The 26,054-nt window shown below is 40.6% G+C and overlaps 1 protein-coding gene across 4 annotated transcripts in view; it reads left to right on the top strand.

Annotated features, from left to right (window-relative positions):
* MOV10L1 (Mov10 like RNA helicase 1) overlaps positions 1–26,054 on the top strand; it is a 65,362-nt gene that overhangs the window by 9,226 nt on the left and 30,082 nt on the right. For 3 of the 4 annotated variants that reach the window (XM_072147069.1, XM_072147068.1, XM_072147070.1), the window contains 6 exons: positions 12,588–12,747; positions 13,008–13,120; positions 19,097–19,287; positions 19,960–20,100; positions 20,871–21,437; positions 24,843–25,043. In XM_072147069.1, the coding sequence (XP_072003170.1) occupies positions 12,588–12,747; positions 13,008–13,120; positions 19,097–19,287; positions 19,960–20,100; positions 20,871–21,437; positions 24,843–25,043 (1,373 nt within the window). Of the gene's footprint in view, positions 1–10,479; positions 10,655–12,587; positions 12,748–13,007; positions 13,121–19,096; positions 19,288–19,959; positions 20,101–20,870; positions 21,438–24,842; positions 25,044–26,054 lie in introns of those variants that run through there. The other variant, XM_072147072.1, reaches the window with a different exon arrangement.

Here is a 26,054-nt window from a genome sequence, read left to right as displayed (position 1 = left end):
GCCGAGGGTGGGAAATGCATTGGTCACAGACCCCCCCCCCCCGTATATAGCCTGCCCCGAGTAGTTTACAGCCTGCCCCCAGTAGTATACAGCCTGCCCCCAGTAGTATACAGCCACCACAGCCTTCCCCCAGTAGTATACAGCCACCTCAGCCTGCCCCCAGTAGTATACAGCCACCTCAGCCTGCCCCCAGTAGTATACAGCCACCTTAGCCTGCCCCCAGTAGTATACAGCCACCTTAGCCTGCCCCCAGTAGTATACAGCCACCTTAGCCTGCCCCCAGTAGTATACAGCCACCTTAGCCTGCCCCCAGTAGTATACAGCCACCTTAGCCTGCCCCCAGTAGTATACAGCACTGCCCAGCCTGCCCCCAGTAGTATACAGCCACCTCAGCCTGCCCCCAGTAGTATACAGCCACCTCAGCCTGCCCCCAGTAGTATACAGCCACCTTAGCCTGCCCCCAGTAGTATACAGCCACCTTAGCCTGCCCCCAGTAGTATACAGCCACCTTAGCCTGCCCCCAGTAGTATACAGCCACCTTAGCCTGCCCCCAGTAGTATACAGCCACCTTAGCCTGCCCCCAGTAGTATACAGCCACCTTAGCCTGCCCCCAGTAGTATACAGCACTGCCCAGCCTGCCCCCAGTAGTATACAGCCTGCCCCCAGTAGTATATAGCACACCCCAGCCTGCCCCCAGTAGTATACAGCACTGCCCAGCATTTAAAAAAAAAAAAAAAAAACTTCTTCTATCTTCTGTAACATTGTGCTGGGCGCCGCCATTGCTCTCTCCCAGGCGCCGCTGCTGGGCACCGGAAGAAAAGCATGGCGGCGCCCAGCGCAGATTTCATTATGTGTGATATGGATGTATAGATCTATCTATACAGCTCCTGGGGTGAGTAGTATTGGGTGTTGATAACTCCATTTATTAACAGTACTTTGAGGTAAAAAAACACACACACATATTTTCCTTTTTATTTGCATGTAGTAATGCCACTGTAAAACATAACACGTCAGATTTACTACTACTATAAAACGTTAGTTTTACTGTATGAGCACTTATCTGGAAACTAACGTAATGCTCATAAAGATGTGGGAGCAGCATGACATTAGTATCTGCTGACAGTGTTACCTGAATGCTCCAGGGTTTGTGTTGTCATCTGTAGGATTGTTCTGGTCCAGCTAATCTCCACAATTGAATAAATGAGGTCTTTGTGTAAACATTTCACAAAAAGAGGGCGCGTTTGTTTGTGCAATCAGGCATAGGGAGGCCCTGTCTGTTATGGGAGATTGGCACCACATCAATGAGTGCAGTGTTTCTCATTCTCACACGGAGAACCCCTGCTTCACATTTAACCCATTCAGTGGCAATGTTAGGGGTCATAAACCGGTGACAATAGTGTGTGCCTGTGTTTTATAGTATTTTTTGTGTGGCATGAATAATCTGCCAGTCCATTGAGATTGCACTGCAATAACAGGCACGCTGCAAATTTTTTTAGAGTTTCCATCCACCATGCTGCCATTGTAAATTGCTATGGATAAGCCATTGGTTATTTTACATGGGTGTTCCCACAGAATTTATGCCCAATGCATACCTAGCCCTACGTAGAATTGCAAGAAATGAATGAAACCCATCATATCCTTTCTGGTTAGCCAAAGAGTACTGTCTTCAACATGAATTGTCATAGAGAAGTCCATTCTAGCACATTTTCTGGTCAGCTAAACCCCTTAGCCACTTTTCACCTTCCTGACATGGCCCATTTTTTCAAATCTGACATGTCTCACTACAAGTGGTTATAACTTCGGAATGCTTTAACATATCCAAGTGATTTTAAAATAGTTTTATCGTGACACTTAATTTTTCAACTAACATGAAGTACTTTGTTGGTATGTGTTTATTTATGAAAAAAACAGATATTTGGTGAAAATTTGGAAAAAGTATCGATTTTTGAAATTGAAAATGTTCTACTTTTTCCATATGTAGTCATAACAGCAAAAAAACTTGATAACTAACACTAACCGAATGTCTGCTTTATCTCTCCATGTTTTTTTATGCATTCTCTCATTTTTGTAGGATGTTATGGGGCAAATTCTCAAATTTTCATAAAAAACACGAAATCAGGCATTTGTGGGACCTGCCACGGTTTCAAGCCATAAATTACCCCATTATAGAAACTACACCCCTTATTGTATGTAAAACAACTTTCATGAAGTTTGTTAACCCTTTTTACAGAGGATTAAATAAAATCAGATGCAATTTTGAAATTTACATTTTTTTGTTTTTCAAAAAATTTACAAATTTTCAGTGAATAAAATACCAAAACACTCCACAAAGTTTGATACCCAATTTCTCCTGATTGTAACAATACCCCATATGTGGTGGTGACTGCTGTATGGGCACACTCCAGGGCATCGAAGGGAAGCTGCGCCATTCAGAGCAGATTATGCATTGTCCCTTTTTATTGGCTATACAATCTTTATTTTTTTGAAATTTGCACAAATAAGGGCTTATTTTTTATTAGATGCACTTTACAAAATACTTCATTTTAGTGGGTCATTAGCTCATTGATGAGATTTTATTAACTCTTAAATGTATGTAAGAAAAAATATGGTAAATTTTGGTTTCCTTTCTTTTTTTTTTTTTTTTTTTTTGGCGCCGTAAACTGTACCATAAAAATAACATTATCTTTGTTCTATAGATCACTACAATTACGGTGATACCTCATTTATATAGTTTTTTTAAATTTATTTTTACAATTTTACTGAAGAAAAACTAATACAGAGAAAATCTCATTTATTTTCGTATCACCATCTTTTCGGAGACATAACTTTAATACTTTTTTGGTCGACAGAGCTGCTTTAGGGCTTATTTTTTTCATCTTGAGTTGTCCTTTTCAGCGGTACCATTTTGGCGCACATAACTTTTTAAGATCACTTTTTAGAACATTTTTGTGAAGGGATTTTATGAAAAAAGTACATTTTTGTCAAGTTTTTTGGGTTTTGTTTTAACGGCGCTCACCAAGCTAGTCCAATAACGTTTCTGAGTTTGTTACGGACGTGGCAATACCAAATATGTGGGGCTCCGCATGCTCAGTGTGTTACAGCCGGGTTTGCCCGTAGGCAGGACTCGGCTCCCGGAAAAGGCCGCGCAGAACCCGGGGCTGCCAGCGGGGCATGCAATTATTGTGCTCCCATTGCTTCATGTCACCAGGGACTGCTAAGGCCACTGATGGTCTGGTCCCTTACCTGATGCAGCACCTTCGTAATCCCCCCCCCCCCCTCCCTTTTTCTTTTTCACAATATTGTAGCCATTTAAAAATATCATAATATAGCTGCCTTTAACTGCAGATTGTGTCAGTTAACATGTTAGGCACTGTGTTTGAATCTGACCCCTTTACCTAAACTGCAGCCTTCCATTTCGTCATCAGCTATTGCATTTACCACTATCCACTACATTAAATAAAAAATTTTAGAAAAAGTTAAACCCCCTTTCCCTGCAATACATACATAAACAAATCATATCATAAACATATGCTCTTGTCCCAAAATGCCTGAACAGTATATAATTTTCTTGGCAATTTTGTTGGCATTTTGCCACCGATAAATTTTGGTATCAAAAGGTGATGCCATCCCCCAATTTTTTTTACAATAAAAGCTTCAGCTTGTCCTTCAAAAACCACATAACCGTACACCAAATGATAGAAAAAAGTTATGGATAAATATGGTGGTAAAAATAATTTAAAAAAAAAATTTTTTGTAAACAATATAAATTTACCACTGGGAAGTAAAAATTTGTCCTGCAGATAGCAAGCCCTCAAATGGCTCTTTAAATGGAATCTGGGAAGTAAAGAACAGAAAATTTAATTTTATATTGTCTATTAGTGTACTTCGTGGCTGAAATGACTGTCCTGTTTTCTATTTAAACGCTTATCTGTAAAGTTAATGGCTACAAATGCTGCTAAAATAAGGAACACTTTACTTTCATTTTATTTAAAAGACATCAACCACCAGTTTCTCAAGGGTAGACTTCCTATAACACACGCTTGTTACCTGCTGAGGATAATGGAGGATTATGGAGCCATTTTCAGAGCCAGAAAATAAGGTTTTAAAAAAATATGCAAATGTGATGGAGGCACTCAGGCTCCCGTCACCCGAACGCTACCTAATTTATGCAGTCTCCCGCTTAATTTTTATGCACCCCTTCCGCCACTCACTGTGGCCACACAGAAGGTGATGTCACGCGGATGTCTGGAAATCTAGGGCAGGCGCGAGTTCTTCTATTTTGCGCAGCTTACAGGTATCCTGTGCAGTGAGATTTCCAGACAGACAGGAGACGTCACTGTCCGTTTGGCCACAGCGAGTTGTGGGAGAGGTGCAAAGCAATAAAACGGGGGAAGTACAAAAATTAGGTAGCGGAGGAGCCAGAAGGCTCTCGGGAACAGGAGCCTGAGCACCACTGGCTCATTTGCATATTTTTTAGCCTTATTTTCTGCCTTTGAGGGCGCGTTCACACGCTGCGTTTTGGTTGCGTTTTCATTGCGTTTGAAACGCATATACAACAGCTGATGTGAGGTAATTTGCCTAATTACATTACCGTTTACGTTTGTAAACGCAATGTTAACACATGCGTTAACGCTTTGTTAACGCATGTGTTAACATCACGTTTACTATGCGTTTTGTAAACGGAAACGTTAACAGTGATGTAATTAGGCAAATCACCTCTCCTCAGCTGTTGTATATGCGTTTCAAATGCAATGAAAACGCAGGTCAAAACGCAACGTGTGAACGCGCCCTGACAGAAGCTCTGGGAGAAGCTGAAAATTGCTCAGTCATCTCCTGCAGGTAACAAGCATGCATTATAGGACAGACTACCACTGAGAAACTGGCGGTAGATGTCCTTTGAAGGAAATCTACCATTAAAATCAAGCATGGTAAACCACACATAGATCCAAGCACCATAACTGTGGTAATCATCTTATATTTCTTATCAATGGCGTTTGTCCTAAAACCAACATTTAAAATTATGCTTATGAGGCAGAAGGACTCTGGGGGGGCGGACCAGAGCCCCCACGTGCTGCAGCTTCACAGGCTGTTGCACGATGCAGAAGCACTTCCAATTTCAAGGCATGGAATATGAAATACTGTCACTAGGTAGAACATTTCTTTATGCAAAAACAAGCCCTCATACAGCTATGTACAATGAAAAATAAAGTTATGGATTTTTAAAGACTTGTGTTTCCATTTTTCACTGCCAAAAAATAAAGTGGCCTGTTCCTAAAGGGGTTTATGAGTAATATATATGTAAATTACCTGCAGACACTATTAGGGCGCGTTCACACGTTGCGTTTTGGTCGCGTTTTCATTGCGTTTGAAACGCATATACAACAGCTGATGAGAGGTGATTTGCCTAATTACATTATAAACGCAATGTTAACGCATGCGTTAACAAAACGCACGCGTTAACGCGTTGTTAACACATGCGTTAACATTTCGTTTACGATGCGTTTTGTAAACGGAAATGTTAGCAGCCAAGTAATTAAGCAAATCACCTCTCCTCAGCTGTTGTGTATGCGTTTCAAACGCAATGAAAACGCAGGTCAAAACACAACGTGTGAAAGCGCCCTTAGGGTATAGAGTAGCCTTGCTAAGGGCCAGGAGCTAAAATCTCACTCCCCTTTAGCCTTAGGGCACGTTCACATGTTGTGTTTTGGTCGCGTTTTCATTGCGTTTGAAACGCATATACAACAGCTGATGAGAGGTGATTTGCCATACGCAATGTTAACACATGTGTTAACGGGTTGTTAACACATTTGTTAACATCTCGTTTACAATGCGTTTTGTAAACTGAAATGTTAACAGTGACGTAATTAGGCAAATCGCCTCTCCTCAGCTGTTGTATATGCGTTTCAAACGCAATGAAAACGCAGGTCAAAACACAACGTATAAAAGCACCCTCAGCAGTGTCGCTGCTTGCTTGTTCTCATTGATCTGCACATCCACTGCTCTCACACACTCAAGCCTGCAATGGAGCAGGAGCTACTGCACATGCACAGAGATGCAAGGAAGCCAGCAGCGGGAATGCATAAGCTGAATTGTGTAAATCGATGAGAACAAGTCGGCGCTGCTGAGGGTGTAGTCACATGTACCGCTTTGACTCGGTTTCGAAACTGAATCAAAGCCCACAGGGGCGTGCCCCTGGCAGATTGCATACGCACACCCTAGACCGGTGACACGCGTGACTTTTTTTTTTAATGATTTTGAACACATTGAAAACGCATGCCTTTTTCAAATGTTTGCTCACGTTTGATGTGCGTTAATTGCATGCTGCTGTGTCTCTAGAAATCTGTAAAAATGCATTTTCAAAAACACAAGCCAATATGCGAAACTGATGCGTTTTACAAGGATGCAATGTGCCAGCCTGAGGGCGCGTTCACACGTTGCGTTTTCATTGCGTTTGAAACGCATATACAACAGCTGATGTGAGGTAATTTGCCTAATTACATTACCGTTTACGTTTGTAAACGCAATGTTAACATCACGTTTATGATGCGTTTTGTAAACGGAAACGTTAACAGTGATGTAATTAGGCAAATCACCTCTCCTCAGCTGTTGTATATGCGTTTCAAACGCAATGAAAACGCAGGTCAAAACGCAACGTGTGAACGCGCCCTGAGGGTGATGCCTCACATGGTGTTTTGAACTCGTTTTTGTTCCATTAAAAAATGCATACGTTAAAAACGCATCCGTTTTTTAAAAATGCATGCGTTTTTTGAAAACACATCAGTTTTTGACCATTTTTAATCAAGATAATTGGTAAAACGTGTCAGTTTTTGACAGGTGACACGTTTTACCAATTATCTGACACGTTTTTAAAAAACACATGCATTTTTTAAAAATGGATGCATTTTTTAACGGACTGCTTAAAAACGCCATGTTTGGCATCACCCTCAGGCCATGGTTACACGTACCGCTAGACGTCCGTTCATAACGCGACACTAGCGCACAGGGGGAGGTCCTCGGATAAGCCGATCGCCTGCGTTTCTCTGCGTTCGGGCCAAGGACCACCCCCTGTGCGCTAGCGTCACGTTATGAACGGAACGCCGCGGCCTAAGGGTGAAGACACACGTGGCGTTTTTAGGCCGTTTTTCAGATCGTAAAAACCGCATGCGTTTTTGAAAAACGCATGCATTTTTGACAGGTTTGTCCAATTATCTTAATTCAAACAGGTCAAAAACGCATGCGTTTTCAAAAAACCGCATGCGTTTTTTACGATCTGAAAACGCACTAACTAAAAACGACCCAAAAATGGCCTAAAAACGCCACGTGTGTCTTCACCCTAGGGGTGAAGACACACATGGCGTATTTGGGCCGTTTTTGCAAAGTGCGTTTTCAGATAGTTAAAAACGCATGCGTTAAAAAACGCAACCGTTTTTTAAAAACGCATGCATTTTTGTCCGTTTTTCCGAAATTGCGCAATGAAAACCGGACAAAAACGCATGCATTTTCAAAAAACCGCATGCGGTTTTTAACGCATGTGTTTTTAACGATCTGAAAACGCACTTAGTAAAAACGGCCCAAAAACTCCATGTGTGTCTTAAACCTAAGGGTGCGTTCACACGTTGCGTTTTGACCTGCGTTTTCATTGCGTTTGAAACGCATATACAACAGCTGAATAGGGGTGATTTGCCTAATCACATCACTGTTAACATTTCCATTTACAAAATTTGTTAGCGCATGTGTTAACATTGTGTAAACGGTAATGTAATTAGGCAAATCCCCTCTCATCAGCTGTTGTATATGCGTTTCAAACGCAATGAAAACGCGACCAAAACAAAACGCAACGCGTGAACGCGCCCTAAGGGTAATGTCAGACCTGCCGTTCGGTCTGCGTTAATTTAATGCAAAACACCGGCAGCTCATTCCCGATCGCAGGCGTTACCATAGAAACGCTGATGCGATCGGCTCGCCCCGGTGGGTGTGGCTTTGTTTGCATTTGCAGACAAAGCGGCACGTCTGACATCACCCGAAGGCTAAATTTGCTTGAAATAGCCTAAACTCCCGGCATTCTGCAAGGCTACTCCACCCCCCAGTAGCCTCTGCTGGTAATTTACATATTACTTAAAGGTTTTAACCCCGAGGGCGTGTTCACATGCTCCGCTAGCGTTGCGTTCATAAGCACCGTTCAGGGGCAGGGCTCTGGCGGATCCCGGGAAACGCATGCGTTTGACAACCTGGAGGGCGGATTTCCACATTTTGTTGTGTTTTGGATGCATTTAACCCCTTAGGCCGTGGTCACACGTACCACTAGGCGTCCGTCATAACGCGACGCTAACAAAACACTTTAGTTAATGCATTGTTAACGCATGCGTTAACAACGCGTTTACAGTGCTTTTTGTAAATGCAAATGTTAACAGTAATGTAATTAGGCAAATTACCTCACATCAGCTGTTGTATATGCGTTTCAAACGCAATGAAAACGCAACCAAAACGCAACGTGTGAACGCGCCCTCAGGGGTGCAGACTTGAAAATAGGTTGATTATGTAGGGTGGTTTTAATGCTAAATATTTAAAATTTCATTCAAAACAGTATTTATCCCCAAAATATTAGATTCTGAAAATATGGAAAATCGATATTGGATTTGTAACCCATCGTGGCATTATCAAGACATTACAAAAATTTAGGTGGTAAATCTATCTGCCTGAAAACATGATGATTTTCAATTACGAAAATGGCAAATTTTTCAAAAAATTCCATCATTTATTTTTTTTTGTAAATAAGTGCAAACTGATCAGCCAACATTTGCCACTAAAATGAAGTTCAAAAAGTGAGGAAAAAACAATCTCAGAATCGTTTTGATAAGTAAAAGTGTTCAAAAGTTCTAACCATATAAAGTGACGCAGAATACAAAAAATTGGGGCTGAGCCTAAGGGCACGTTCACACATTGCGCTATGGTTGCGTTTTCATTGCGTTTTAAAACGCATTACAACAGCTGAGATGAGGTGATTTGCCTAATTACATTACAGTTAACGTTTGCGTTTACAAAACGCATGCGTTAACAACTATTTATGTAAATAGTAATGTAATTAGGCAAATCACCTCTCCTCAGCTGTTGTAATGCGTTTTAAATCGCAATGAAAACGCAACCAAAGCGCAACGTGTGAACGCACCGTGAGGGCACGTGTGGATACACGTGTGGCATCACACATGCGTTAACATCGCGTTTACGATGCGTTTTGTAAACGGAAATGTTAACAGAGATGTAATTAGGCAAATCACCCCTCCTCAGCTGTTTTATATGCGTTTCAAACGCAATGAAAACGCAGGTCAAAACGCAACGTGTGAACGCGCCCTCAAGCTATAAACTGGCTGCATCCTTAGGCTGGCGCCACATGTAGCGCTTTGTCCGCGCCCACCGGGGCGGGCCTCGGCCCGATCGCATCGGCGTTTCTATGGAAATGCTTGCAATCGGGATGAGCCGCCGGTGTTTTGCGTTAATTTAACCCGAATCACCGGCGGCTCGTTCCCGATTGCAGGTGTGGGCGCGACTTTGTTTGCGTTTGCAAGCGCGGACAAAGCGCTACGTGTGGCGCCAACCTGAGGGTGATGCCACGCATGGCGTTTTTGGTCCGTTTTTAGTCAGTTTTTCCCAATTATCTTAATAGATAAACAAGTTGTAAGCAGCCAAACGCATGGTAAACGGACAAAAACGGACTGAAAACGGATGTTTAAAAACTGACCAAAAACACCATGTGTGGCATCACCCTTAAGGCCGGCATCACACGTGGCATTTTGAACCCGTTTTTTTTTCATCCGTTTTAAGCAGTCTGTTAAAAACCGTATGCATTTTTTGAAAACTCATCAGTTTTTGCCCCATTTTAATTAAGATAATTGGTCAAACCGGTCAAAATCGGTTGCGCTTTGAAACTGAAATGCGTGCAGCCTCTGACCAGCACCACATTTTTTGCATTGTTTATATATTTTCAATGGAAACGCATCTGTGTTAAGGCAAGTTTCTGACTTGCAGCATTTGCGCTGCATTTCAGAACGAGGGGGAAAAAAAAGCTGCATGGCCTGAGGGCACATTCACACGATGCGTTGAGTCACATTTTTTGATGCATTGGTGACGCATTAAAGAGGCTTCAGCCTTGATCAAATGCTAAGGTTACATTGCGTTTCCACTGCATCTGCTAAAACGCAATGTAACCTCAGCATGTGATCAACACTGAGGGCGCGTTCACACGTTCCGCTATCGTTGCGTTCATAACGAGGGAGGGGCTCGGGCCGATCGCATATGCGTTTCCCGGGAAACGCATGCGATTAATAACCCGATCGCATGCGTTTCTCTGGAAACGCATATGCGATTGCCCCAAACTCCGCCCCCTGTGCGCTAGCGTCGCGTTATGAACGCGCCCTGAGATTTCCACAAAGGATTTTTAGCACATGTGAATCCACCTTTGGAAACTAGTTGGAAGATGAGCTTCAGTTCTGGGTGGGGTCTGGGTTCTACTTTGCATCATGGGAAGTTGTTCCAAACCGTTTGTGTTCAGAAACATAGCTGTTGAATCCTTCTTGGAAGTCTGGTTTTTAATCCATGTCTTTATTTCTGGGTTCATTTTAATATGGAAACAGATATGTTTTATTGGTACTGTAATTGTGTGAGTATTATACTGATAAAATATTGTTTTGTGTTTTAAAGTAATGTGTTTTGAAGTGGTTTCTGACAGTAGTTGTTTAATATTATTTATATTCATGGCATTTAGGCCACTTTCACATTATTCTGTGATCGTGCCATGGACTGATCACTGTGCTAGGGACTGAACTCTGTGCATCAAATAGCAATATGATGCACAGAGTTCTTGTTTCCCTGATATGTAGCAGAGCCGACAGTTAGGGCGCGTTCACGCGTCGCATTTTCATTGCGTTCATTTCAACTGCTGAGGACAGGTGATTTGCCTAATTACATTACTGTTCACACTTGTGTTGTTAACGGGTGTGTAAACATCACTTTAACAAATGTGAATAGTAATGTAATTAGGCAAATATCCTCTCCTCAGCTGAAAATGCAACCAAAGCGCCATGTGTGAACGCACCCTTAAGGAAACTTGTCACAAAATAATGTGAATCTGGCCTTGGGGCCATCATGTTCTCCGCTTATTGCTATACAACACAATTCATTATAATTGGTTTCATCATGTAATGCTAAATGTGGGCAGTACACAAACAGGTCTTGGGCCTTGTTCACACACTTCATGGTCCTCAACTACTTTTTTACAGGGAAGATTAAACCCTCCCAATATTCAGATGTGATGGTAATGGACTTCCTTATTTTTCTAAGAAGTCATTTTTATTCTAAGGTTAGGCCTGCAGTATTTCCCATTGTAATGGTCAATTAAACAATGCATTATGTAGGCCTCCTACCCACAGAAAAAATTCTGTTAAAAACATCCATGCTTTACAGATGTTCTGTTTTTAGTAGCAGTTTCTTAATAGGGCGTGCCAATGATGAATTTGTAGAGACCACCCTGTAGTGATCATGCATTGTTTACCACCCCATCACCAAGGGGTTCCCAGTGCAGGTTTTTGTAACAGTTGCTATTGATATGCTCCATTGCAAAGTTAGTGGAATGCAATCAGGCCAAGCTCCTCCCACTGCTTCTGAATTGCGTTTCAAAATGTAGTACAAACACTTCATGCAAATGTGACCTTACAGGTTGTTGTCACCTTGGTTGTATATAGGTGTAGGTATTTGGGGATCTAATAATTATACTATACTACAAAACATAGTTGTGAATCTGTCCTTGAAATGACTCCAGAGCAGAGATTTCCTTCAGTGACCGAAAAATCCATTTGAAAGTTTCACCCTTATTCACTCTTGTGTGCGCTTTTCTTGTGCAACAACAAGATTTTCTGATAGTGAGACTTCAGAAGTTTCTCCTTGCTTGGAAAAGATATATAAAAACTTGTGCACAGGAAAATTTGGAGTAGGTACTCCAATTCACGTACAACATAATGTTAAAATCAGGGGCAATTACAAAAGCATACGACCACAGACCATGTCTAGCATATTTACAGGATACATAATATAAATATATAAACCACAGTGGTGTATATAGCAAGGCTAAAATCTGCCAACTTCTTAATTAAATGTTTAAATCATACAGTTCTTAGACATGGATCCGTGTGATTGGAACATGCCAGCCAGTGTACCCAAGGCCATGTATAACTTGTTCCTGAAATGGCATATACAATGAATTGAGAGGTTGTCAAATTTTAGCTCTGGTATTCACACCACCTTACTTTATATATTCATTTATTTGAGAAAGCAGCGCATAACTTCTAATAGATGTATATTGGTAAATTAGCTATTATTCTGCCCCCGCACACACTCTTACACCCACATTACAAAAACCATGAGGTAAAGTGGTCAAGTTTGCTTGGTATTTGGCCACCTGCTATTGTTATCTCTCGGCACGTTCCATTCTTGTCGGTTTTATCCAACGTATGGTCTTCACTGGCCTAAATCTTAGATGTTTGGTCCACCATGTGCTATGTTGTCAGCATTATCCCTTTTCTGTTTTTGCCCTATAGGTGCAATGCATTTCTGGCAAGTGGGAAAAGAACATCCCTGAAGATCAAAATACCTTGGACTTTGACATAAAAGTTTTAATTGGCACTGTTACGTTTTGCAATAAAGATGGAGGAGAAATTAACCAGACAACGTATTTTTCCATGTGTGATGTGTGTGAAGGTAGTTTAATCCTCAGTCTATTATATTCAGTATAATGGGCAGATATATTATTTATACTATGTTTATTAATCTAATCATATTTAATAATCGTCATATCTTACTCACTTGGTCATTATCAGTCTAGTCATAAAATAGCATGATTTTCCAGAGAAACAGTTATTAATAATCCTTTCAGGACTTATCAGTAAGACAATTTCATCTGATTTATTTGGTTTGTGTTTTGGAATTTTATTTTTTTCTCCATTTTGATATATTTTTAGGATACATTCCTTACAAAGGGGACTGGGTTAAAGCAGAATATTTTATCAATCCATCTACATGGAACAGTGAAGCAATCTCTGTAAAGCCACTGAGATGTAAACGAGTAGACCAGGTATTTCTTCTTTATGCTGTTCCTCTTCTAGAGATAAAACTATGAAGATTGACACGAAGGGTGAAATTATCTGTAAAATTCACAAGATAAACTTTGCATTTGTAGTTGTAAAAATAATAATTCAGACATGTGTAAATGTACAAGTTATCAAAAACTGTGTCTGGTGACAATGTAGTGCAAAAGTCCAGCTTATGATGTCTGCTCTGTATAAAGTCTGACCTCTAGTGTCAGGATTCATAGTCTGCATCAAGGTTTTTTACATTAGATACTTAGCAGAAGTGTGAAGCGTTACAAATTTAGCATAGTTACATTTAGTCAGCAAAAAGCATTGGCACAGGGCTGTGTTTGTTCATCTAAAAACCACAATTCATGTTCTGGCTATATATCTTGGGCAACGATGTTCAGGGAATAGAATTTTAGCATTCTAGTTCTCTATGATGTAGGGAGGCATTAAAGCTGGTTGTACATTGGCCAGTTTAATGCCGACACACTCACTCTCTACATCTGCTTTATTTATTTGATGAGTGAAGAACTACTGAACTTGGCATGTTAGCCAGACCTGTGATACAGTGGACATATGGAGCAGGTTTGTTGGACCAAACTGGCAGGTTTACAACTGGAGTCTTATCATAGAATACTCCCTGCACGGTAATCAGTTTGGAAAATAGGATTGCCACACATACTGTGTTTCTTGGTCTTACCAGGGTTGTGGGCAACGGCCGTTAGTCCTTGGCAGGGCTGGATCAAAGCATTTTGGTGCCCAAGGTAGACAACCCCCCCCCCCCAACTCTCTGTAAAATAGTAGCTGAAACAGGGACGATCCAATGGGGAATAATGCTATGGTTCCCCATACCCTTTTAATCCAATTGCTATTGGATCATCTTCACCAGATTATGAAGCAACATTCATAAGAATTCAGGAAAAAGATATTTGGTGAAAATTTGGAAAAATTTCCAATTTTTCGAACTTCAAAATGTTCTACTTTTTCCACACATAGTCATAACCGCAAAAAAATTAATAACTAACATTCACCAAATGCCTACTTTATGTGGACATGGTTTTTTATGAATACTCTTATTTTTATAGGATGTTATGGGGCTTTGAACGTTAGGTGCGATTTTTCACATTTTCATAAAACTGCTAAATCCTGCTATTGAGGGACCTGCTCAGGTTTCAAGTCACTTTGAGAGGCCTAAATAAAAGTAAAACCCCATAAATTACCCCATTATAGAAACTACACCCCTCCATCTATGTAAAACAACTTTTATGAAGTTTGTTAACCCTTTAATTGTTTTACAGGGGGTGAAACAAAATCTGATGCAATTTTGAAAGTAAAATTTTCTTGGCTAAATTAATGTGTTTTTCAAAAAATGTACAAATTCTCGGTGGATAAAATACCAAAACGCTCCACAAAATTTGATACCCAATCCCTCCCGCGTATAACAATACCCCATATGTGGTGGTAACCTGCTGTATGGGCACATTCCAGGGCATTGAAGGGAAGCTGCGTCATTCGGAGCAGATTATGCATTGTCACTTTTTATTGGCTATACAATCTTTTATTTTTTTGGCAATTTGGACATACAAGAGCTTATTTTTTGCGACATGAGATGCACTTTACAAATATTTCATTTTAGTGGGTTCATTAGCTTATTGATGAGATTTTATGAACTCTTGAATGTATGGGTGAAAAGAAAATTGTAAATTTTGGTTTCCTTTCTTTTTGTATTTTTTGGCGTCGTACACTAAAAATACTATATTATCTTTATTCTATAGGTCCAAACGATTACGGTGATACCTCATTTATATAGTTTTTCATTTATTTTTACAATTTGACTGGAATAAAACTAATATAGATGAAATCTCATTTGTTTTTGCATCGCCATCTTTTCGGAGACATAAATTTAATATTTTTTGGTTGACAGAGCTGGTTTAGGGCTTATTTTTTACGTGTTGAGTTGTCCTTTACAGTGGTAACATTTTGGCGCACAACTTTTTTGATCACTTTTTAGTACTTTTTTGTGAAGAGATTTTATGAAAAATTAAAATTTTTGGCGAGTTTTTTGTCAGGTTTTGTTTTTACGGCATTCACAGAGCAAGTCCAATAATGTTTCTGAGTTATTGTACGGATTGTTTCGGACAATCCGAAACAGAGGAAGAGGATTCGGGAAGGCCATTGTTTTCATTAGAAGACACTGACCATCTGATCAAATTGGTAAGATCTACAATGGAAATTGAGGAGCAGAAAGAATGTCCAGGATATTATGTGATGTGGAGAAAAGCAAAGGCGGGTTTTTATCTTGCGCAAATATATCTCCTCTCATTCAGGCGGAAACGGAAACCTGAGAAGAAAGGCTTCATCTCGCTTGCTGTCATAGGGGAGTATCCTTTTGATGAAAAGGAGACCGTGTTGGGATAGACCTCCAAAAATTGATGTTGCAATCTCAAAAACTTCGAAGAAATCCGCCCTCCCTTTTGACAACGGAGGAAATTAAAAAAAAAAAAAAATCCTATGGACAGGAAAGCCGACTGCTTTCTCAAAAGATCTTGGGAAGCTTCTTACCTAAACTCTCATCTCTCCTTCAGCTTTCCCTTCACTTGTGTAAAAACAAATAATCCACACAGACAGAAACTGCAGCCCCCCATCACCTCACACTCCACAGCAGGATGTGGCAGGAGAGACTCTCCAAGTCTTTAAGCTGTGTACTCATGTGCTGTGCTGAAGTTTTACTTAGGTAGGTTCATAGATACATATGAGAGAGCTAGATATAGATATGAGAGAGGGAGAGATATGGTGTCACTGGTCTGCATCGCGTGCTTGTGATGAGGTGACAGGAGGGAGGTTCACCCCTCCATCTTGCTGATTGTAGTTTTTTTTGAGAGCTGGAAACCATGGTTGCTATGGGCCAAAAGAGGTCCACAATGAGGACCAAAAGGCAAAATACATTGAGGAATGATTCCCAGGAACACCTGGAGTTTTTTTTTTTTCTGCTCAGAATGACGGTTACACCTAAAACCCAATGTTGCAGCTACATGTGTGGCGAGATCCCTCTTTATGAGGGTATCACAATTGGAGGAAAAGATCAGACAATGTAGTCCAGGGAGAAATTGCTTTCAGATGGTACTACTTCTCAGAAAGCATCAGCTTTCCTGGCGGATGCATCAGTAGCTGCCCTAAGACTGTCAGCAAGATCCTATGTCCTTGCAAATTCGGCTAGAAGGACCATATGGTTGAAAAGCTAGAATGGGGACGTCGCTAAAATATTTGTTTGGGTCCACACTGGACAAGATATTGGAAAAAGCCTCAGACAGGGAGAAGGGCTTCCCTGGAGGTCAAGGGTTTAGAAGTACTTCTTTCTTTCCTCTGTTAGTGCCAGGGACAGAAAAAAAAGTGTCTGGAAATCATCTAGGAGACCAAGAGGCTTCATCTTTAATATTTCCCTAGATCCTGCTAAAAAATGTAACCAACAATGATGCCAGGATCCAGTGTGGGGGGTAGACTCTTTTGCTTCTATTCTGAATAGATCTCCAGTAATAGGTGGGTGCCAGGGGGACCATTTTCACCCTAACAGAGCAGCAAATGACGTTTGACAGTGCATATAAAAGGTCTAGAAAACAGAGTGGGAAAATATGCAAAGTTTTCCAGGACGGGGTAAGGAAAACCACGCCTCTTTATCGGAGGTTTCCGATAATGCTAGCAGTGTAACACTGCTGTGTCTGTTTTGGCACTAGGTTCCTGGCTCCTAGTGCCATTTTTATAGGTGAAAGGTCCTTTTTAACCCCTTAACGCTGAAGCCACTTTACACCTTCCTGACACGGCCCATTTTTTCAAATCTGCCCTGTGTCACTAGAAGTGGTTATAACTTCGAAACACTTATCCAAGAGATTTTAAAATTGTTTTCTCGTGACACATTGTACTTCATGTTAGTTGAAAAATTTTGGTGTTATGTTTTGCATTTATTTATGAGAAAATCAGATATTTGGTGAAAATTTGGAAAAATTCTTGATTTTCAAACTTCAAAATGTTCTACTTTTTCCATACATAGTCATAACCACAAAAAAATGTAATAACTAACATTCACTAAATGTCTAATTTATGTGGACATGGTTTTTTAGGCATCCTCTTGTTTTTGTAGGATGTTATGGGCCTTTGAACGTTAGGTGCGATTTTTCACATTTTCATAAAAAACCCAAAATCCTGCTATTAAGGGACCTGCTCAGGTTTCAAATCACTTTGAGAGACCTAAATTAAAGTAAAACCCCATAAATTACCCCATTATAGAAACTACACCCCTCAACGTACGTAAAACAACTTTTATGAAGTTTGTTAACCCTTTAATTGTTTTACAGGGGTTAAAACAAAATCGGATACAATTTTGAAAGTAAACTTTTTTGGCTAAATGAATGTGTTTTTCAAAAAATGTACAAATTCTCAGTGGATAAAATACCAAAACGCTCCACAAAATTTGATACCCAATCTCTCCCGTGTATAACAATACCCCATATGTGGTGGTAACCCGCTGTATGGGCACACGCCAGGGCATTGAAGGGAAGCTGCGCCATTCAGAACAGATTATGCATTGTCACTTTTTATTGGCTATACAATCTTTAATTTTTTGGCAATTTGGACACATAAGGGCTTATTTTTTGCGACATGAAATGCACTTTACAAATAATTCATTTTCGTGGGTCATTAGCTTATTGATGAGATTTTATTAACTCTTGAATGTATGGTGAAAAGAAAATTGTCAATTTTGGTTTACTTTTTTTTTCGTATTTTTTGGGGGTCGTACACCGTTCACTAAAAATACTATATTATCTTTATTCTATAGGTGATTACGATTATGGTGATACCTCATTTATACAGTTTTTCATTTATTTTTACAATTTTACTGGATAAAAACTAATATAGAGGAAATCTCATTTGTTTTTGCACCGCCATGTTTTCTGAGACATAACTTTAATATTTTTTGGTTGACAGAGCTAGTTTTGGGCTTATTTTTTACGAGTTGAGTTGTTCTTTTCAGTGGTACCATTTTGGCGCACATAACTTTTTTGATCACTTTTTAGAACATTTTTGATTAGAGATTTTATGAAAAATGTACATTTTTGGAGTGTTTTACGTGTTTCGTTTTTACAGCGTTTACCGAGCGGGTCCAATAATGTTTGAGTTATTTTACGGATTGTTACGGACGCGGCGATACCAAATATGTGGGGGTTTTTGGCGATTTTGTGTTTTTTCACTTTATTGCATGTGTATAGGGAATATTTGTGTTTAGGGGACTTTAACTTTAATTAATTCTTTTTATTAAAAAATGATTTTATGTAGTGTTTTTAACATTTTTTATTAAGTTTTACAGGTTAGCTTGAACAAGTGATCCACTGTTCAAGCTCTTCTTCACATTACACAGTGTAATACAGATGCAGCGGACCAACCCCCCCCCCCCCCCGGTAAGCGCCGCGGGGGGGGTCCGATTCTTCTCAAATGCCCCTAGCACGGCGTGTCAGGGGTTAACACCCGGAAATCCCCGATGGTGGGTGTAGGCTATAATATATAGACGACACCCGCAGCTTCTGGCGTGGGCTCCGTTCTGGAGCCGGCGCCAGAAGCATGACGTACTATTACTGCATTTTGCGGGAACGCACCTCCCGCCATGCAGTAATAGTACGTCAAATGTCGGGAAGGGGTTAAGTGTCCCTGGTTTGTCATGCTTTAGTTGTGCTGATTTACACCAAAAATATTAAGCGTGACTTTTTAAATCGTTAGTCTCCCTCCAGTAAAGGTGATGCCATGGAAAGTGAAGTAACATTTTAGGAGAAGTGCTAAGTGCCCTCATAAACTTTGCCATCTATCACCAAGCTGGGAAAAAAAACATTTTTATTGTTCAAAATTATGCATGTGAAAAAAGTATCTACAAGATTGGTGACAGTATTGTGAATAAATGTAGTTAACCTTTTTGTTTTGTCTTGGTCCAGGTGAAGATCTCTGCTTTTTATGGGATGACTGGTGTAATCGATGACAGTATATTCTTCACTGTTGATGCCTTACGACTTCGGGAAGGCTACAAACCTAAGCGAAACGACATGGTTAATGTTGTAGTAGTGGAAAGTAACCAGTCCTGTTATGTGTGGAGAGCGCTTTGCTTAGCCCCAACTAACAGAAATGGGTAAATAAAGAAAGAAACAATTACACTTTTTAAATGCATGGAAATTGCCCTGTGGAAGCCCAGCATATAAATCAGTGATGGCAGACCAAAAAGACACCCTCCTTATTTATCACGAGGTGCCAACCAAAAGTTAAAGCAGTAACTTACTGCTCCCTGTTCTTCAACAATCATAATGGCTTCCTGAGGACAGAAACACAGAAAAATGGAAAATTTGCATCATTTTAGCTTATTTCCAGTGTCCCTCTGTAGACCTGTAGGGTCCAGCAGAAGGTCCTCCAAAGATAATTTGGCCCTGTCTATTCATTCTCCCTCTTCCTACAGTCTCCAGTAGCGAAGTAAGTATCAAAATATGACTAAAAGCAGCATCTTTTCAGTTGCTTGGAACTGCAGGAAGATTCTACCTGTCCTGTCTGGTGTGCTGGGGCAATGGCCCGAGTGCCCACAGAAAGGGCTCTGAGTGCCACCTCTGGCACCCGTGCCATTGTTTCTTACTGTTAAATTTTAGGCAAATTTTGAGGTGTATAAGATATGATCAATACTAGAACTGCTATAAACAATACGAAAATTATTGGACCAATTTGACTGTATATTTAGTGTTTGTTTTTTATGCTTGTTATTTAGTGAGGTTTTTTTTATGCTTTTTTTTTTTTTTTTTTTTTTTTTTTTTATCAGAATTTCATCTGATCATGCAGATACAGACAGCCATCATTCTGCTGTTTTGATGATGAACAAAGGGGGCTTAGAGGTTTCCAGGATAACTAATTTTGGAGTGATTAAGCAAGGACAAAGTAAATCCCTAAAAATTTCCATAGAGTAAGTCTGAAAATTTCTATAAATGTAAAAAATGTACTTTTACAGGTCCTTTTACACGTCCGCGAAAAGTTAGATTTGAATTCGGTGTTGATCACTTGTAAAAGTAGTGAGTGTACCGTATATACTTAAATATAAGCCGAGTTTTTCAGCACAAAAAATCTGCTGAAAAACCTTAACTCGGTTAATACTTGAGTCAATTAAAAAAGGCCGCTGTACTCACTTTTCCAAGCACCCCCTTCCCCTACAGATTTGTGTCCATGTGTGCTGCTGTTGCACAGACCATGGCGCCAGCCATTGCTGATGCCATGCTGTGTGCGACAGCAATGCGCAGGGACAAGAGTCGGAGAAAGAAGACCACCTGGGGGGGGGGGTGGCTGGCATCAGAAAGGTGAGTACAGTGTTATATACTGTTACTGAATTGCTGTATACTAGGGGCAGGGGCTACAGGCTATATACCGGGGCTGAATTGCTATATACATGGGGGCAGGGTATGCAGGCTGTATACTAGGGGACAGGGGCTGTCAGGCTAAATACTAGGGGGCAACGGCTTGCTGTCTGTATACTGGAGGACGGGGCTTTCTGGCTATATACTGGGGAGTATATACTGGCTGGAGGCTGTGACATGCATTTTTCCAGTTTTTTATTTTATTTTTTTTAAATTGGGTACCATGGCTTATACTTTGGTCGGTTTATACTAGAGTGTATATACGGTATGTTACATTGCTATCAGAATTTTTAATGTATTGTTTGTTTGTTTTCTTCAAATTTAGGAATAAAGGAAACAATGTTCATTCATTGGTGGCATGTAAAGTAGCAGGTTTGGAAAAGGCAAATAAGTTTAAGTTTGAAATGACTTCTTCTGATTTAAGTGCTGTCTCTTCAGATCCATTAAAGTCAACCAAACTTTCATCATCATTGTTCAATGGAACCAGTTCTACCCTAAGTGAACATGAAAAAATGAATGTGGTTTTTCCCTTTTTAATGAATAGTACTTGTCTGGGTACTAGACTCTCACATATCTCTCTTGGGACTTCAGGTTACTATTTAAAATTCATGACTGGTTCTGGAGAACATTTCAAAGCAAGACCTCCCAGTACACAACATTCTCCTAATAATGTTGCCTCCCTAAGTCCTGTACATGGACAACCTGTGGCACACAGGCACCTAACAACATTTAATGGGCATTTGGATTCAGGAAGTTTTCCTCTTTATGATGAACCAAGAGACTTGGATGTAAATGAAATGCAACTGTGTGAGTCTTCCAGTGCCAGCAATAATGAGGCATTGGGGATTCATCCTGGAGAGAAGACCTTCATTACAGTCACTTGTGAGGCAAGGTACATACTTAAACCTTCTTGTTATATTCAACAAAATTTTGACATTTATTTTATTTTTCCGCAGGAATGTGATCATTATAAAATGTTGCAGCTACCATATTTTCAATGTTGTCGTCTGTCTTTCCGCAATAGAATAACAGTGGTGTTGATCTTGCTGGTGCTTCCGATAGACGCACTGTTTTTCTACAACATATTTATAGTTCTTTTCCGCTCAACAGTGGTTTAAACCAATACAGTCTACTGTGTTTCAGTTCATACATTTGGGGCCAGTTTTTCCAGCAGTCTTTACATGGCATGGTCAAAGCCCTTCCTTAACCCTATAGCGCAATAAGACGCATGGGGTAGTATGAAGAGGGTTCACGGGCTGAGCCCTCTTCATACACGCCGGGTGCTTGCTTCACAATGAAGCAAGCACCTGTCTCTAACACCCGCGATCGGTGCCGGCGGCATTAACGAGCCGGCGGCACGTGGGCGCCGCCATCTTGACTCCGATCGTCGCTCCCCATGACGTCATTGCCATGACAGCCTCAGATCACACAATGATCCGAGGCTATCATGTTTTAGGCCATCTATTACAATGTGCGATCTGCACATTGTAATAAATGGTGTCCAAAATCCTCATATACTGCCATTAGGTATCGCCGCGTCCGAAAATGCCCGATCTATCAAAATATAAGAATGTGTTTTTTTTACTGCGTTTAACCCCGTAACGGAAAATAGCCCAAAGTCGCAAATGGCATTTTTTTTGCCATTTTGAAAATATAAAAAATTCAATAGAAAGTGATCAAAAGGTCGTACAATTCTAAAAATAAAAGCATTGAAAACGTCATCAAAAGTCGCAAAAAATGACACCACCCACAGCTCCATACACCAAAGTATGAAAAGGTTATTAGCGCAAGAAGACGGCAAAATGAAGAATTTTTTTTTTGTACAGGAGGTTTTAATTTTTGTAAATGTATGAAAACATTATAAAACCTATACAAATTTGGTATCCATGTGATCATATTGACCCAATGAATAAAGTAGACATGTCATTTGGAGCGCACAGTGAAAGACGTGAAATCCTCACCATTTTCACTGCATTCAGAATTTTTTTCCCGCTTCCCAGTATATGGCATAGACAATTAAATGCCATCACTATGAAGTGTCATTTGTTGCGCAGAAAACAAGCCATCACACAGCTCTCTAAATGGAAAAATAAAAAAGTTATAGATTTTTGAAGGTGGGATATGAAAAATAAAGACGCAAAAACGAAAAAGGGCCTGGTCCTTAAGGGGTTAAAGAAGACCTGTTACCTTCAAAAACGGCTAAGCAGCTCCTAGTGCTAAAACATACACAGCAGTATTACACTGCTAGCGTTATTGGAAACCGGTGATAGTGCTATCCTGGACCACTCTCAAAGTGGTCCGGCGTATTCATTAGGGGCGGGTTTAGGCCGGCCTATGGAGTAGGAGGGGCAGTCCGGGGGGCCCCTTATGAATACGCCGGACCACTTCCAGGTTTCCGATAACACTGCTGCGTCTGTTTTAGCACTAATGCCGTTTTTGAGGGTGACGGGTCCTCTTTAAAGATTAAAACCAGGCTACAGGTATGTGCCTTTGGTTTTGGATCTTAAATTTACCTGTTTGACAACTGTCGATTGCCTCAATTATAAAAGAAACTTGCCTACTCGACAAGGCAAATCAGACTTGTGTCTGAAGATGCTGGTGCCTCCTCTTGCGTTGTGCCACGTGAACCTGGGATAATACTGGAGCTACATGGCTACAGCACTTGCACAGTGAAACTGGTGTGTACTACACCCGCCACACTTGCTGCAATGTGCTCTCATCAGGAGCTCCCAACAGAAGTAGGAATACTTGTGTGTGTTTTTGTTTTGTGAGCACATAGAAAGCTCATATAGGGCGATTTTGGACAATAAATTATCCGGGTGCCCTTTTAAATTTGTAGACTGCAAACTACAGGCAGAGCAAGTGTGATTTCTTAGGTACAGTCCATAGTTACAAATAAGGTCTTTGTGGGGTTGTACAGGATTAAAAAAAAACAAAAAAAAAACGAATTGTTCCACACTGTCCATACGCTATTGTAATGGACATTGGTGGACAACCTAGAGACCTAGAGATCGAGTGCCAAAAATGCGACCCAAAACCCACTAACTTTTCACACAGTTGCCACATGGCAATTTAAAGGACACCTGTCATCAGGTCTCTGTCACTTGTCCTGTCACCTCTTCCTGTTGGAGCAGCTCACAAGGATCCCATCCCAGCCTTTATCTAGTTATTTCATACATTAATCATTGTAAAATCATCTATTTTTTATTATGTAAATGAGGCTGGTCACATGGTCAGAGGCAGTGATGTCACTCCTGTTCCCCCTCCCCTCTCCTCCCCCTGCTCATGTCTGTGTGTAATGCATAGTTAGTGCATCTGCTGACATGCTGCATCCTCCTAATACACATGTGTGATACACAGACATCAGCTACACATGAATCTGTGGTAACATGGCTGCCTGGAGCTGCTGTATCTCTCCTAAACACACACACATTCACACACAGGCTGCAGGGGGCGTGGCCACCAGCACCAGGAAGCACATCATTATACAGCCTCACTCCATTATACAGGCTGTCAGTCAAGCACTGGGGGTGTGGCTGTACCTCCCACTCATGAATAAGCTGGACAGCTTGAATATGCTAATGCTTCATTGGACATTTCACAGGTCATTTGCATACAGCTTTAGGACCTCATTGCTTAGGGTTACAGGCATGTAGAGGGACACTGAAGGGATAGAGGCAATGCTCTCTAATGGCAGTTTATGAAAATATATTTAGTTTAGGGGGGTTATTTTGCATGACGGGTTCTCTTTAAGCAGTAACTTAACATATTCCTCCATGCTTATAATGGTAGTGAAAGAATGTAGGGCCCCCTGAAAGTAGTAGGATTGGAGCTCCAATCCAGATCTTCTCACTCTTCTGACAGTCCCCTGGGACCGGAGGGAGGCGCCATAAGTTTTGTTTTGCAAACTCTGCGCCTGGGAGATGGCCCACCTTCCATAGAGAGGTCTCTGGCACACGTGCCACAGGTTCGCCACCGCTTCCATAGGACAAAAAGCATAACTTGTTACAGGAGACATCATTTGATGGTGATCATGGCATTTCCAGTCTAAGACAAAATTAAACTGGAGGATACAGCATTTCTTATATATAAATGTCTTTGCAGTGTGTTGTGTTTGTTTGTAAGCAGTCTGACTGAAATCAGAGGATGTTCATGCAATAATTTTCTATAGCCCTGATTAATCTGGCAGCCACTTACCCCAATTTCTGGCAGTAAAGATGTGCAGCTTAGTGATACCTGGAACCATTTTTAAATAAAGTACATGTTACTGCTCACTAAAAAATATTTTTTACTTCAGAAACCCAGGCCGCTGCAAAGAACTTGTGTTACTTTGTTTCCAAGATTTTGTTATTGGACGCTATGTTGAAGCCACTGTTGAAGGTGAGGAAGAGTTCCTGTTGCGTCCTCCCAAGGAATTTTCTTCCAAGGACAAGAAACATTTCAAGGAACTTGAACAAAACAACAATATACCGGTAGTTCTGCCTGCACCGCGTAAACGGCAAGTATTTGCATGTAATTGTTCAGTTCTTCACACGCTATTTGTAAGAATGGGAGAATTGCAGAATTTTTTGTATACCTTTTTGGTAATGGCTGTAGAACTCCTACAAAAAACAAAACGGTCTCATAATAGGTCTTTGTTTGTGATGGACTTCTTTAGTACTTGGGGCAAAAACCATTGGCTCTAGTGTCAGAGTTTCTCGTCTTTTGTGTCGACCTCCTTTATTTGTAAGGCCTCATTCTGCCACAATGAAATATGTACTTTTTTTGTATCAAAGGGAACTTTCAATCAATTCCAACTCCTTGCATCCATTAAGAGGAACCCTCCACTGATTCTGGGATAGTTGGAATTTATTGACGCAGTTTGGTTTGGAAGCAGTTGAAAGTTGGGTTTACACCATTTCCTTTTTTTTTTGGTCCCATGTTGACCAAGCAGAAATGGCCTCTTATTTGAAAGCCAAAGCGGTCACTCATGTTAGTCAATGATTGCATAGGGAAAGCAGCTCCAGGCATTTCCAGTACCTCCAGCATCTAGTCCTTTGTGCCATTTCCAACATACATGAAAGGGAATGAAGGGGTTGGGGAGGGCTATGCTCTCTTGCTTAAGTGTCCTGAGCTATGCTGTGTCAAGTGCTGGCGTGACAGGCATCCCTGAAGTAGTCGGAGCAGAGCTGGTGTGCCCCTGCAATCAAAGGCATGGACCGCGACAGGGGCCCCTAGGAACGTTGGAGCAGTTGAGTACAGCTTTATTTTTATTTAAAAAAAAAAAAAAAAAAAAAAAAGCCGTGCCCAGTTAGTCGATTTTTTTTTTATTTTTATTTTTTTCCCATCATAAAAAATCGACCATTTGTTTTTATGTATTGTGAACCAAACATACCTTTTCATGCTATAGCGTAACTGATGCAGATACATATCCCTGAACTGAGTGGTTTTGCTAAAAAAAAAATTGTAAAGTTTAACCTTGGGAAAGCTGGGTGCCATGTCTGCCTTACACAAACTCATTACACGTACA

This window comes from Engystomops pustulosus, chromosome 4 (assembly GCF_040894005.1).
Source record: "Engystomops pustulosus chromosome 4, aEngPut4.maternal, whole genome shotgun sequence".
Taxonomy (NCBI): Eukaryota; Metazoa; Chordata; class Amphibia; order Anura; family Leptodactylidae; genus Engystomops; species Engystomops pustulosus.
Note: the sequence above shows the minus strand (reverse complement) of the source record. Positions and strands in the feature narration are given on the sequence as shown.